We start from the raw sequence: 14,330 nt of genomic DNA on the forward strand, positions 1-14,330 counted from the left end.
CTTTTCCAAGATCTGTGTGGCATTGTTGATCTGTGTGGGTAAACTTTGGCACTACAGTAGTTTGGTTGGTTTCCTCTCTCTTTTAATCTGTGTTGCCCAACCCTTTTCCTAAGGATGTCTCATTTGATTGGTTTGCTTAATTGACTAATTAAGCACCCAAATATGTTTCACCGAATCTGTTACCTACTTGACTTCACCAATGCAGCTGGGGGTTCACTTACATACACTAATTCCATGTTTCATGTAGTTTTTTGTCTACTCACACAGTTCCCTCCAAACAAGTACATGCAATTGATGAACATAAACCTGACATTTACTCTATGGAAAATTGGTGATGAAAAAATTGAAAAATCATTGTAAAACAACGTGGCACTGTATGTGTATGTATGTATGTATGTATGTATGTATGTATGTATGTATGTATGTATGTAAGTTCAAGTTCAAGAGTTCAAGTATTTATTTGTCATACACACAGAAAAACAGAGTCAGACTGGGCATTGAAATTCTTGGGACAAGACACCGCACAACAACCTACCATAGCATAACATAAAATAACATAACATAACATAACATAACATAACATAACATAACATAACATAACATAACATAACATAACATAACATAACATAACATAACATAACATAACATATAAGTACTCTGAACATAGATTCCACATATAATAAATATACAAAATAAATATAAATATACAATACCATCTGCTAAACATATAATACACATAAAGTAACCTATACTAACCTAATATACCTATACTAACCTAAAGACAAATCAAATGTGTATCAAACTGTATCACTGTCCATTTAAAAGCCTGATGGCCCTGGGAAAGAAACTGCTCTCCAATCTACGGGTGCGAGATCAAATACTTCGGTAACGCCTACCAGATGGCAAAGGGGAAAAAAGTTTATAGGATGGATGGTAGCAGTCTTTAAGGATCCTGCCAGCTTTCCTGATGCATCGTGTATGGAAGATGTCCTGCAAGGCTGGGAGCTCCCTGCCTATGATAAACTCCGCAGACCTGACCACACTGCGTAGGGGCTTACGGTCCTTGGCTGTGCAGCTCCCGTACCACACTGTGATGCAACCAGTCAGGATGCTCTCTATAGTACACCTATAAAAGTTAGTGAGGATGACTGATTCCATACCAAACTTCTTCAGTCTCCTGAGAAAGAAAAGGCGTTTTCGGGCCGCTTTCACCACCTTGTTTGCGTGAACAGACCAGATGAGATCATCGCTGATGTTCACCCCAAGGAACCTGAAGCAACTGACCTTTTCCACTACAGATCTATTGATGTATAGGGGCACATGCTCTTCCTCCTGCCGTCTCCTATAATCCACAATAATCTCTTTTGTTTTACTGATGTTAATGATGTATGCATGCATGTACTGTATATGTATGTATATACATGTGTATATATATATATATATATATATATATATATATATATATATATATATATATATATGCGTGTGTCTATGTATGTGCGTTTCTAGGAGGATGCACTAGGGGCCTCAATAAAGCAGGGGTCCCAAAAGCATTAGTCACAATAAAACACAAAACATTTTTGTTTGGAATCATTTCATCTCCACCTTATCTAACTTCAAACTGTGAATTTTCTGTATTCTAAGTCAGAACATAAAGGACACCTGTTTAATTTTTGCGAAATTCTTCAATCTTGAAGCGTCCAGTGGGTGCGCGCAAAAAAATGGGTTTCCTGGTGAAACAAACAAAGTGGCTCGAATCGAGCGTTACACTTTTACAACCAATCAACACTTTGCCTCAGGAGTGCTAGGAAGGCTTGCAATTTTCAAGGCTCAAATTTCAACAACCTTTCGCCAGAATCGAGGACTTTTCCTGTCACTTGGATAGCCTACACTTCTTTATGACAAATTATGTTGTTAAAATTCAGCAGAACTACAACCTGAAAATACATGGATAGGCTAGTAATGACCTACATTAAAGTTTTATGGAATTTTTATTTGGATCATTTTGATTGACAAAACCAACCATGCCACTCAAACACCGCCCAAAAACTGTGAAACTGGGCCCCCACCTCTCCTCCACCATCACGCTCCAATGCAAGGCTGTGTGCTGAGCCCACTATTATACTCCTTGTGCACTCATGACTGTACTCCGACCCATCCCACCAACACCATCATTAAATTTGCTCTTGACACCACTGTGATCGGACTCATCAGAGACGACGAATCAGCGTACAGAGATGAAGTGCAGAAACTGACAGTGTGGTGCTCAGACAGCATGTCATCGAAAACCACAACAACAAAATAATTAATTCTGGACTATATATTTAAGCTATTTGTACTGTTTTTAGCTAGTTATACTATTGTTGTGTTGTATGTTGTTGTTTTGTTAAATGTTGTCCCTCTTCGCACTTACAGGAGCAGCACTTCAAATTTTGTTGTTTGCGAATACAATGACAATAAAGGCTTTTCTATTCTATTTTCTAACCTTTTCTAGGCTTTGCAGCCAATAATCCTGTTTTCAAAATCAACAATGCCTTAAAGGGTTTGAAAAGACCTAACAAACCCTGTTGTCCTAACAACACAAACCATTACAACAACAATACATGCAAGACACACACCTCAGTTTCAGCACAGCTGGCTGGTAGATGAATGATTTCAGCTCTTTTTGGCAATGTTTTCCAGACGTTCCCATGGTGAATCAGTGGAATAAATGGGTAATGGTACAACAATGCATCACAATTGAAAATGTTAATTACGGACTGATAGCTTTATGGTTACACGGGGGAATGTTTCCAAACGCTGTAATGACCCAGCATTTCAAGAAAAATGGTTTGACGTTTGCGTACAGCCTTCTTAAGTGCCACTTTCGTGGAAGATACATGTAGGCCTGCTGACAACAAACTTTGTCTTTCACTCAAGGAAACATTGTGGACGGCGCAGTATGCTATACCATTTTCTACCGGCAGATGGCATAAAGAGGTCGTAGGATATGAGAGGGCAGTGGATTATAAACATTTTATTCAAAGGCAGCATGGAAGAGATTGTAAAAGTAGAATTAACAACATTTGGCCATTCTTTGAATATTTAGAATACAGCTACTTTTTTTGTGATCCACTGAATTCTTGCTGGATATTGGAGAGTTATAGGTTTAATATCTGTGGTGGCCAACATATTATAACCTTTGTCTATATGGTATTTTTGACGTTTTCTCAACGAATGAGGAGAAATCTAGCCGACAACCGAGGGTTCCGTACACACTACTCAGTCAGTCTGCATACACGAGCAATGACTCAGAGGACGAACGACATGAGCCTACAGTTGGTTACCAATAGCTTAAAAGCCTACACTCGTATCTACTTCTTCACATATTCACAAAACAAATAAAGAGGGCAAATGGCATAAAAAAGGTGTTGTTGAAAACGATCAGTGGTTGTTTTAGCTCACACTTTGCCCAGCCAGTTCAGCTTTGCTTTGAACGAAACTCTGCAATGCCAACTCCCTTAACCTAAGAGAAGGCGGAAGGAGATAACTGCTTTTGCTTGCGCATGCTCAGAAGGGTTGTTTTTTTACCAAACGGTGCTATAAGACTGGTGAGACACCCTGCTATAAGCCCGTCTGTGAAGAGACTACTGAGAGTAGACGCAGTAGATAACAGCTATTCACGCTGTGAGGAAAACCTTGAAAACTAAATGACTTGCCATAGATTATAGCACTGATCCTGCCTGCAGCCTTTCTGCATGGCAAACTTACTGGTCAGTGTTTGAAAGATCACGCTCATGTACAAGTGAGGTCTGATTTTTTTTATAGATCTGAATTACTGTTAAGGTAATTTCTTAACACCATGGTGCTCGGGAAGGTGAAGAGCTTCTTTGTGAGCTACGACTGTCTTAATGACAGCAACGTCCCCGTCTTTGCCAGTGGGGACTCAGTGTCAGGGAGAGTTATCATCGAGGTCACCGGAGAAATTCGGGCGAAATCCTTGAACATCCACGCCAAAGGACTGGCTAAAGTTCGTTGGACTGAATCTCGCAATGCTGGATCCAACACTGCCTACACGCAAAATTACACCGAAGAAGTGGAGTATTTAAACCACAGAGACATCCTTATTGGACATGAGAGAGGTAAGAAACATCTGAATTTGTGCTATTGGTAGTTCTTGATGGGCTGTCAGTGAAAGATGCCTCGTTTAACATGCTAGTGTAACATGGTGCTGTTGACTGACATGGAAAGATGTTTCTTCTTTGTCCACGTTTGGGCTAGTTATTTGACGTTTTATCAAGATATTTATAACCGTAGAAGGCATAGTTGTGATTCACTTGGAGCCAATTTTGTATTGTCTTCCACTACAAAAGTAGTATTCACTTCACAAGCTACTACAGAATTGCAGAGGCCACGAGCAATGGGATGCTTGTAACGTGTAGGTTAATGAATGGGACTCGGTTGAAAAACAACGAAAAAAATGAAGTACATGTATCATCATACCAAAACCCTTTGAAGAGCTTCGAATTTGGGTCGAATATGATCAAGAATCGCATGCGGGACCACACCACTGCCCCACCAACAACCCATCATCAATTGACACAAATGATGCTACAGTTAGTCAAATAAACGTGATTACACATAAAGTTGTAAGCAGCAAAACATAGGGTGATGTTTCGAGAGTCAAACGTAAATTATATATTCAAAAAGAACCTTATTAACATGTCGAAAATGACATTTTCAGATGATTCCAGTAAGTTTGCACCTTTGTTAGAAGCGGTTCAAACCTGTTCAGAAACTGGATGGTGGGTAGGGAGGGGGAACTGTGGGGGAAGCCGACTCTGCACGCTGATTGGCTGAAGTACTCGTGTGTCTTGGATGACCTCATGTCTTTGCAGAAAGTGACAGAGGACTCGGCAACTTTGTTGGCGTATTCGCTCTATTGCCTTTGGTAGCTTGTTTTCAGGGAACAACAATGTGAAATCACTGTCTCACTAATTTCATGTGACGTAGCTCATTTTTGCGAAGTAAACCAAACAGTATAGCCTCATGGCGTTTTCTGCAGTAGCAGTAGCCTATTATAAGAAGCCTTTTATATTGTATTATTAGGATAGGTTTAGCCTATATGTTCCGCACGATGAAAGAATGGATGTCTCACCTTATGGTCGTTTTTGTTGGTCTGGACTGTTTCTATTTTGGTTAATATTATTTGTATGCACGTTTTTTTGGGTGGGGGGGGGGGGGGGGGGAGGATTTGTTTAAAGATCTGTAAAGAAAAATAGGCTGAATCTTATGAACTTATATGTCGATTTGCTTGTCGTGATATGGAATGTTTGTTTGTAAATTAATGTACATGTTGGTTTGGTTTGAAGAAAGGTTCTATGTAGTTGTTGCGGTCGAAGATTAATAAAAGATACTTGATTGGAACTTAACTCTTTTGTCCTCATTTTTGATTGATGTGTTGAGTTATTTCTTGCATGTTTGTGGGTTCTGCATGACTTTTAGAAGGGGTTCTCTATCAGCGTTTACGTAAAATGAATGTGGCTGAGCTAAGCGACTGAAACCCATGCTGCAGTACACATGTCGTACAGAGGGGGCCGTACCAGACAGAGAACATGTTGGGCTGCGCCAACTGAAAGCCGCCTCGTAATGTATGCATGAGGAAATCCGGCTGAGTGAAGCTGCCTGCGCCGGTTTAGTCCGGTCCTCTCTGGCTGGAAGCTGCCTGACTGACAGCCGGGTGGTTGTTTACGGCACTTCTGCTGCAGCTAAAACCATATGGGATTGCTGAGGTGGCAGGAAAAAGACCTAAATAAGGAACAGCCCGAAATAATGTCGGACAATAGAATATGTGTTTAAAAAAATCAGTGAAGAACTGTATGTTTTTAACTAAATATATGAAAGGGTTTTTAGGTTTGAATGACTTTGGTCCTTTGTTCTCAACCCTTTTGAGCCAGACATTTGATAGTGATACGTATAGAATCAGGTCATAGGATACACCTCACAATTCACACAGGCCAGAATTTCTATCTCACTATTTCATACTGAATGAGTATTTTTGAAAGAAAATATAATGTTGCCAAGCAATGCCACTCCCTGTTGTTAAGCTTACTTGTTGTTTTGATGATACCCAGTTGGCGATGTCTTATTTTTGTTTTGTTTTACTTACGATAATATTTTATTTTTAACTGGGGATAAGTGTTTGTCTTTGTAATGGTCTTTCTTGACATTTAACAGTGACATTGTTTGTGGGCAAGAAAGAAAACATCAATGTACTCCATATTACAACAAAATGGAGCTGTGTTTCTCTCTTTCCCTCTCTCTACCTCTCAGGCTCTCTCTCTTTCTCTTTGTGTTTGTGACTTTAGGAGGCTTGAGGTAAAGCATGTGCCAGGTATGGTATGCATGTATTTGGAATTTTCTTTTCTGTTCTTCCAGACGATGAGAACCCTGAGGAGGGCCTGACGATCCTTCACACTGGAAGACACGAGTACCCGTTCAGCTTCGAACTCCCTCAGACGTAAGTCTCCCCCCCTTCCCCATGCGGTGGTTTTTGTGCCGTTTCTCAGTGAAATATTTTAACATCTGATGAAACAATGTTTAAATGTTTCCAAAGCACAATGACTGAAGCTTTTGTTAACCATGCCACTTTGTTGTTAACTTTGACAACTCATTCTTTCACATTTATCAGCATCAGAAATGTGACAGTAAATATAATTGTATAACTGTGTGATTTCTCATCCAGTCAAACAAACATATTTCTTGGCGATATCATTTTTTATATCAGTTTTTAAAAATATCTTCTCTCCTTTCCTCTCTCGCTCTCTTTCTTTCTCTCTCTCTCTCAGGGCCCTTGCCACCTCCTTCGAGGGGAAGCACGGGAGCGTGCGCTACTGGGTGAAGGCTGAGCTCCACAGGCCCTGGCTCCTGCCCATGAAGGTGAAGAAGGAGTTCACTGTCTTTGAGCACATCGACATCAACACTCCCCTCCTGCTGGTGAGTCCTGGTTCACACCTCAGCTCTACAGGGGATCCTCGGGAGGGCTGCTCCCTCCTAATCACACAGGGCCAGCAAACCTAAACTGATTTGGCCTTTTCTGGAGCTGTTGATTATTTCAGCCTTTTTCGTATTTACATTTCAATTTTGTCCTCCTCACTTGCAAATCTAAAGTAATCATTTCATGTGTGTTGATGCCTGTATTAGTATAACCTAGACATAATGTTACAGGCCTTAGTATGACCTATACATTATATTAGAGGCTTGATTAAAAACATGTAATTTTAACATTGTCTTGGTTCTCATCCAACACAGTAGAAATATGACACAACCACAAGAATCCACATCCAGTAATCATATTTGTGCCTTTTGTGTTTTTATCTGTTGGTTGTGTGGTTCTATCTCATGGTCATGTATGTGTGTTTCCCCTCAGTCTCCCCAGGCGGGCACAAAGGACAAGACACTGTGTTGCTGGTTCTGCACCTCAGGGCCCATTTCCCTAAGTGCCAAAATTGAGAGGAGAGGCTACACTCCTGGTGAGTCTCCATATCCATCAGGGAATATTCAGTCTTTCACAAACCAATAATATACAGAGACACAAATGCAAAGCAAGGGATTCATTTTAGGATTTATGTTTTATGGGAGATTATGGTCTCTTGTTTGTTTTAGCCCTGAGGCATGTCATTTGAATTGGAATTTATAAAGAAGGTCAGTGGCTGATGTGTCTTTATTTATTTATTTATTTTGCCTGCTCTTTTTTTTAGGCGAGTCGATCCAGATCTTCGCGGAGATTGAGAACTGCTCGTCCCGCGTGGTCGTGCCAAAGGCAGCCATCTACCAAACACAGACCTTCTATGCCAAAGGGAAAGTGAAGGAGATCAAGCAGCTCATTGCCAACCTGCGGGGAGACCCGCTGCCCAGCGGCAAGACCGACACCTGGAACGGGAAAATGCTCAAGATCCCACCCGTCTCACCTTCCATCCTGGACTGCAGCATCATCCGAGTGGAATACTCTCTGATGGTGAGCCTCCTGTTCCAGAACAGCCGTGTGGAGGGAGGGAGGGGGGTGTGTGGGAGGCCAGGGTGGGTGTTGTAGGTGGCACCTTCCTGTACTGGAACAGCCCTTAAAGTTCACAAACAAGCTATTTATAAACTGAGCCGACCTGGAATGGAAATTGTGCAGCGCCGCTCTGGTGGCCTTGTCCTTCTCCAGCCGTGCTGCTAAGAGGATCAGGCATTAAATATAGGTTACTGTGTCCTGTTTACACAACCAGGCTTCCTTGCTTGGCTGTGTGGCAAGCCTGTGCTCACAGATTTCAATGGGAAAATCGTTTCCTTATGCATGAAGTGACCTTAGCTAACCATCACGGTCCCAAAGATTCATGACTCCATGGAAAAATACTGACAAATAAAGATACAGTCAAGGAGGAACAAGGATTGTCAAATCTTTTTATGTGCACTGGTTATCTTTTTGTTTCATTGTTGCTGTAAGGCAGCAGTGTTGCCCATCACAGCTGCCCAAAATGTCACCCAGTTTGTAATTCTATTTTTAGCAACCTTTAGTAGCAGTGTTGGGCATGCAGTTAATGCGGAGAATCTAACCTCATAATGGTGTGTGTGTGTGTTCCCTCAGGTGTACGTGGACATCCCCAGGGCCATCAACCTGTCACTGAGCCTCCCCCTGGTGATTGGCACCATCCCGCTCCACCCGTTTGGCAGCAGAACCTCCTCCGTCAGCAGTCAGTGCAGCATGGCCACGAGCTGGCTGGGCATGGCGCTGCCTGAGAGGCCAGAAGGTACGCCCCAATGCCAACCTCACACACACACACACACACACACACACACACACATTTTGCACTGCACACACTTACACAAGCAAACAAGCAACACAAATATCAATACAGTTATACACACACGTAAACCCATGTACACAAATTGACATTTATACACAAACCAATACACACACACACATACATTTCACACTGCACACACTTACATAAGAAAACACAAATATCAATACAGTTAAACACACACTTAAACACAAACCAGTACCCATGTATACAAATTGACAGTCAAACACAAACCAATACACACACACACACACACACACACACACACTTCAAGATACTCTTATGTAACTTAACTTGTGTTACACCATAACATAAATTACCTATTTATCTCAAAGAACAGAACGTTGTTATGTAACCTTACCTAATCTAATCTAACCTATTCTAATCTAATCTGACCCCCTCCCCCACCTCAGCTCCCCCAAGTTACTCAGAGTGCATCAGCCGAGAGCAGAGGCCCAGCCTGGACCTGACGGCTGCACGGGACGAGCTGGAGGGCCCAATGTTCGCCTACATCCAGGAGTTCCGCTTCCAACCACCGCCCCTGTACTCAGTGGTAAGGGCTAGCAGTCAATCATTGTTACGTGTCCTAATAAAACTCAGTTATTCTAAAAACATTACATTGATATGAAAGCCTATAGATTTACATGTGAAAAGATAGAGAAAATCCGTTAATTTGAAAAAAAATAAGTGGTGAGATTCTCATTGAAATGAGAGCACAATTGAAAAGAATTCCTGAAGAACTTGTGTTTTAATGTTTATGTTTTTTTTTGGCTTTCTCTCCTGCTCTCTGTCCATCTTTTAGATCGATCCAAATCCAGAGCCAGCTTGCTGGTCCGAGGAAAGGCGTCCGGACACCTGTCCGTCTCGCTGAAGTGTCCCCAGTGCCTGTCCAGCGTTGTCAGGCTGTTTCCTCCTCAAGACGCTTCACATCCTCACTGAGGACCCAGCGGCAAAAGAAACCCGTCAACCAGACGAAGACCAGAGCTTCCACTGCAGAGACAGAGCAGGATTCTCCACCAACCCGAACAAGCCTACCTGCTGAGCCAAGCCCGGCCCAGATCCGGGCCATGGCAGGCACGCCCGCGGCTCGCATAAGCATAGGCACCTGCTTGCCCAAGGAGGGGTATCCCACTGTTGGTTTAACTGTGGCACATGCTGAATGAGATTTTTTTAAATTTTTTTTTTGCAAAACTGAGAAATTGTGTGCTCGCCACCTCCCTCCCTCCTCTGCGATCCTCCAACTCACCATGGACACCATCAGGCCTGCATTGCGCAGGGCAACAGGGTTGGAAATGCCCCTCCTGCCTCAGAAATGATTTTGCACATCTCTTTTTGTTGTCGTTGTTGTTGTTATTAGCAGCAGGGTTTGTGTGGTTCACTCCTAATGGCCACTGTTAGTGTAACCAGTGCTCACGCGCTCTAGAACAAGACTGCTGGCTTTAGGCAATAGAGCCCAGGAAGAGCCATACGAGTGGCGTAAACAGAACTAAAGACAAAACAGAACAAATACAGAAGAAAGATGCTTCAGAGGGCAAAGAAAAGAAGAGGTTCTCTCCTTTAAAAAGAAAAAAAAACAACCAGCTGTCTAACTAGACTAGGCCTCTTAGCCAAGTTTTCTAAAAAGCTTCCTAGCTGGTCATGGTTGTGTGTGAAGAGCAGAAAGTGTTTGCAGAGCTGAACTGTGTGGTCAGGGATCAGAGGGAGGAGGTGAAGAGAGGGAAGGAAGCTTTCCTCTTCCTCCTCCTCCTCATTCTCCTGTTGAGTGGTGCGAGATGAGACGGAAACGCACCGCCGTGCCTTTGAGCTGTCCTCGCACAACACATTGCCTTTCCACAGAGCTCACACACACATGCGCGCATTGCTGTTCCATCAGCCCCTCTCTCCCCCCTCCCTCCCTCCCTCTCTGTCTCTCTCAGGTGTTCTGCTCACTTGCCAAACTTTTAAGACGAGAGGTGACGCGTGCTCACTCTTTTTCTCTCTCTCTATCTCTCTCTATATCTCTCTCTCTCTGTCTTGACCTTAACTGCACTGTCAGTCGATGCAAAAGCAGGACATGAGAGAAGTGTCAGGAAGACCTGCACAAAGATGTGAGATAAAAAAAAATGAATGACATTCCTCTTCAGTCCTAATTCTCTCTCTCTCTCTCTACTCGACGAAATGACTCCTACAGATAGTCATGGATGACGTTGAGTCCATAGTGACCTGGAGACATGTTAAACTAGACTGTACCATTAAAGCACAGTTCAAATGAAAGCGAACAGGGGAATGTGCTCCTCGATGAGTTCTACATTTGTTTTTCTCACTCATTCGATGGTGCACAAGACCAGTTGGAGTTTGGCTGTTTGAGCCTTAACTATTAAGAAGCACTTTTGTTATTGTAAGTTTGAGTGTGTGTGGCGAAATTAATCACACCTTACAAAAGCATTACAACTATGCGGGCATGATTTAGTGAAACAAATTAGGTAGACGATTTTTTTTTCTTTTTTTTTCATTCATGAAAGTTTACAAGTTGTTTTTGTGTTCTTTTTTTTTATGGTGACCATGTATGTGTGCTTTTCTGATGCACGAAATGTTACTCGAGACAGTGCAGCTCTCTGTAGAGGCAGCGTGAAGACAAACACATGCCCACGTGGCCTTGTCACAAGCCCGTTTCCTTGATCCAAGTTCTTTTGTTAAAGACTACAAGCTTATCATCCAGGTTTTACTATTTGAGTTTTTGTCAGGCTATTGCAACTTCTCAGTGAAAAAGGGAATCATTATCGTCTGGAAAGCATTTATTTTGTGGCTGAACTAGCGTCCTGCGTTTCTCTTTCCTCGATCTGCACTCACACATGGGTTGTGTACTTGCTCACAGGCATTTTGTTTTGACACGTTTCAGTAGCCTTGTGGCTTTGCTCTTTTAGTGCCCATGTTGACTTGCACGCCCCCCTGTACAAGAACGAGCACCGAGAGTGTGTGTGCACTTCTGAACGATATAACTCCATACCTGATGACACAAGCTTTTGTTTATCTTACCTCTTGAGTGTGAATTAAGCTTATTCTAATTTTTAGAAACAAAAAAAGTGCAATATTATTTTAGTATATATTTCCACTATTTGTACAGTTTCATATCTTTTTGTTTTCTGCTTTAATAATATCATATTTTGTCTGTATTATGCCAGTTGATGAATGTTTTATGTTATAATTTTGTGTTCAAATAAATAAGCCATTTTTGAAACTCCTGTTGTTGACTTATTTTGTTGTAGGGATGTGATAGCAATGTAGCAGTTGCTGTCTGAAAAATCTATTTCAAAACTATTTTTGAAGTTGTGAAATCTCACTAGTCAGTCTTGAAACTCACTGATTGGTATAAACAAGTGAAATAAGTGGGGAGGGGAGCTGGGTGAAATTCTTCCCTGTGTTAACAGGACCATCCACATTCATAACTAATCCCACTTCAGAAATCCCATGCTCAACAAAATAAAAAAGCCTCGAACAGCTCCCTGAATCTATCTATAAATGTTCCAGCCCTCTACATGCATAGAGGCGACCTAACTCAAAGGCTCCACCCTATATCCAGGCAGCTGCACACAGACTGTTGTCAGGATCTACGTCTCCATGGCGTGTTTAGAGACCCACTTTCACAACCAAAGCATGTGGCATCCTCAACCCCCCACAGTCAAACCCTTCCATCCTGTGGACGACCCACATTTGTTTTATTATTATATGATTATTTACATAAAGTTTGTTCATAACATTGGCACAGGGATGAAGGCACCATATTTTTTATTTGTATTAATCAGACATGAACAGCTATGTCAACATACAATTCCCAATCTATTCTAGTTTTGTTTTATTTGCAACTCCTACCACACAGATGTCCATAGAGCGTTGTTGGTGATTAGTTTGAGACTAGGGGACCTCTCCTGTAGTTATCTCTGTGGTACCGTTGCATTACATTTATAGGCCACCAAGCAACAACTTATCTACCTCTTGATGTTTAAAGTCGCTTCTATACATTTTGTTTGCTTAGATTTGTATATTACCAGTAGCTGGTAAAATTCCCTTTTAAAATGTGAAAGCTTGCCAAACCTCTCCTCAGTGCACTCTCACCCTACCATCTGTTTTTTAACCTGGAAGGCAACAAACGCTCGACAAGTCACACACCCATCTCGATTTCCCCTCCATGTTCACAGCTGTGTCAAGCGTGCACATAGTGCAAGCGCACTTTGTTTTGTGAGTGCACTAAATTAAGTTGTGTTCTGCTTTCAGACCAGAGCTCTGGCTGTAAAAAAGGAAGTGATGACAGAGGGATCTGCTCTCAAAGCCAGGGCCTCAGACATACAGCAGCAGCTCGCATCAGGAATTGAGGTCATGTTGGATTCTAGGCCTGCTTACGCAAAAAATCTGGCTCAGGTATGGGCTTGATCAGGCAAACTTCCAGCCAGTGAAGTGCTGGGAGGTGTTGATTTCATCTAGGTTAGGACATGGTGGAGTGGCTGGACACAGTGCGTAATGATACTCTGTTTGAAAAACATGTGAAAGATGCACAAACATATATTACATTCAAGTCAGAGAACAGGTTCACTGAACACCTCTGCACTTGGAAAACTGAGGCAGGGACAGGCAGATTTTCTAGAATTGACAAGATTTTGGAAATCTCTTAATGTTTCCAGAACTGTGTAAAAATGTTGCGTGAATTGTTTCTTAATGTGGACAGACTTCTAGAACTCTCACGGTGTTGACAGACTTCTAGGACTCTCACAACAAAGAATGCTTGGAAACAGCTGTTTAATCACTAAGAAGCAACCGTTGCCTTCGTACAGGGCTGGGTGCTCCCCTGTTCCCATCCTAGGAAATGGCTTTTCCGCTCAACTCTTCACACATTCCTGCAAAGCACAGGACCCTTGCTCCCTTCACGGGTCTTAGAGAGCCAGATGGTGAGGCAGGACAAGGCCAGCCTTGTATCTGTGCGTGCGGACTGTTCTCCCAGGCTTTTCACCTCAACCAAAATGGAGACACTACCTCGTGCCCCACAGGAATCTTCCTACCCCCCATCACATTACTACCATTGACACACACACAAACACGTCCCAACAGACATACACATGCACACACACACACACACATGCATACACACATACACACCCACACACACATATGCACACATACAGACACACATAAACACATGCAATCATACAGACACATTTATACACACACTGCACCCCTGACTGGCCCCATGTTCTTTTCAGGCACGCCACTGACGAGCACAAGTGAAGCAGATGTTGGACAGAGAAGCTCACGTGGACCACTAACCTAATTCTTGTTGAGCTCCCATGCCCACTAGTCTGGCTGGCATAATCTCTCAGCAGTCCAATCTGGCCTCTCTTCTTTACTGTACTGTACTCCACTCTACTCTACTCTACTCTACTCTACCCTACTATACTCTAGTTTAGTCTACTCTACCCTACTCCTCCCTACTCTACTCTACCCTACTCTACACCACTCTATCCTACTCTACCCTAC

General features: G+C 42.4%; 1 protein-coding gene across 2 annotated transcripts; it reads left to right on the forward strand.

The window, feature by feature from the left end:
• The first annotated feature begins 3,627 nt into the window (after nucleotides 1–3,627).
• LOC308372542 (arrestin domain-containing protein 3-like) lies at nucleotides 3,628–12,036 on the forward strand. Of its 2 annotated transcripts, none has more exons than XM_080847706.1 (8): nucleotides 3,628–4,121; nucleotides 6,418–6,499; nucleotides 6,828–6,975; nucleotides 7,409–7,511; nucleotides 7,740–7,996; nucleotides 8,609–8,771; nucleotides 9,239–9,378; nucleotides 9,628–12,036. In XM_080847706.1, the coding sequence occupies exons 1-8, from the start codon at nucleotides 3,842–3,844 to the stop codon at nucleotides 9,694–9,696; spliced, it is 1,242 nt and encodes a 413-aa protein (XP_080703832.1). In that variant the 5' UTR covers nucleotides 3,628–3,841; the 3' UTR covers nucleotides 9,697–12,036. The 2 variants fall into 2 exon arrangements, with proteins under 2 accessions (XP_080703832.1, XP_080703833.1); XM_080847707.1 differs by having other exon boundaries at nucleotides 3,993–4,121; nucleotides 6,348–6,499.
• Nucleotides 12,037–14,330: the final 2,294 nt, after the last annotated feature.

Source organism: Sprattus sprattus (genome assembly GCF_963457725.1).
Source record: "Sprattus sprattus genome assembly, chromosome: 11".
Classification (NCBI taxonomy): Eukaryota; Metazoa; Chordata; class Actinopteri; order Clupeiformes; family Clupeidae; genus Sprattus; species Sprattus sprattus.

What these genes read in the sequence shown, in the direction of transcription:
- LOC308372542 (XM_080847706.1), top strand. Translation starts at nt 3,842, where the DNA reads ATGGTGCTCGGGAAGGTGAAGAGCTTCTTTGTGAGCTACGACTGTCTT. An exon ending in GCTGCCTGAGAGGCCAGAAG is followed by an intron (nt 8,772 to 9,238) that starts GTACGCCCCAAT and finishes CCCCCACCTCAG; the next exon opens with CTCCCCCAAGTTACTCAGAG. An exon ending in CACCGCCCCTGTACTCAGTG is followed by an intron (nt 9,379 to 9,627) that starts GTAAGGGCTAGC and finishes TCCATCTTTTAG; the next exon opens with ATCGATCCAAATCCAGAGCC.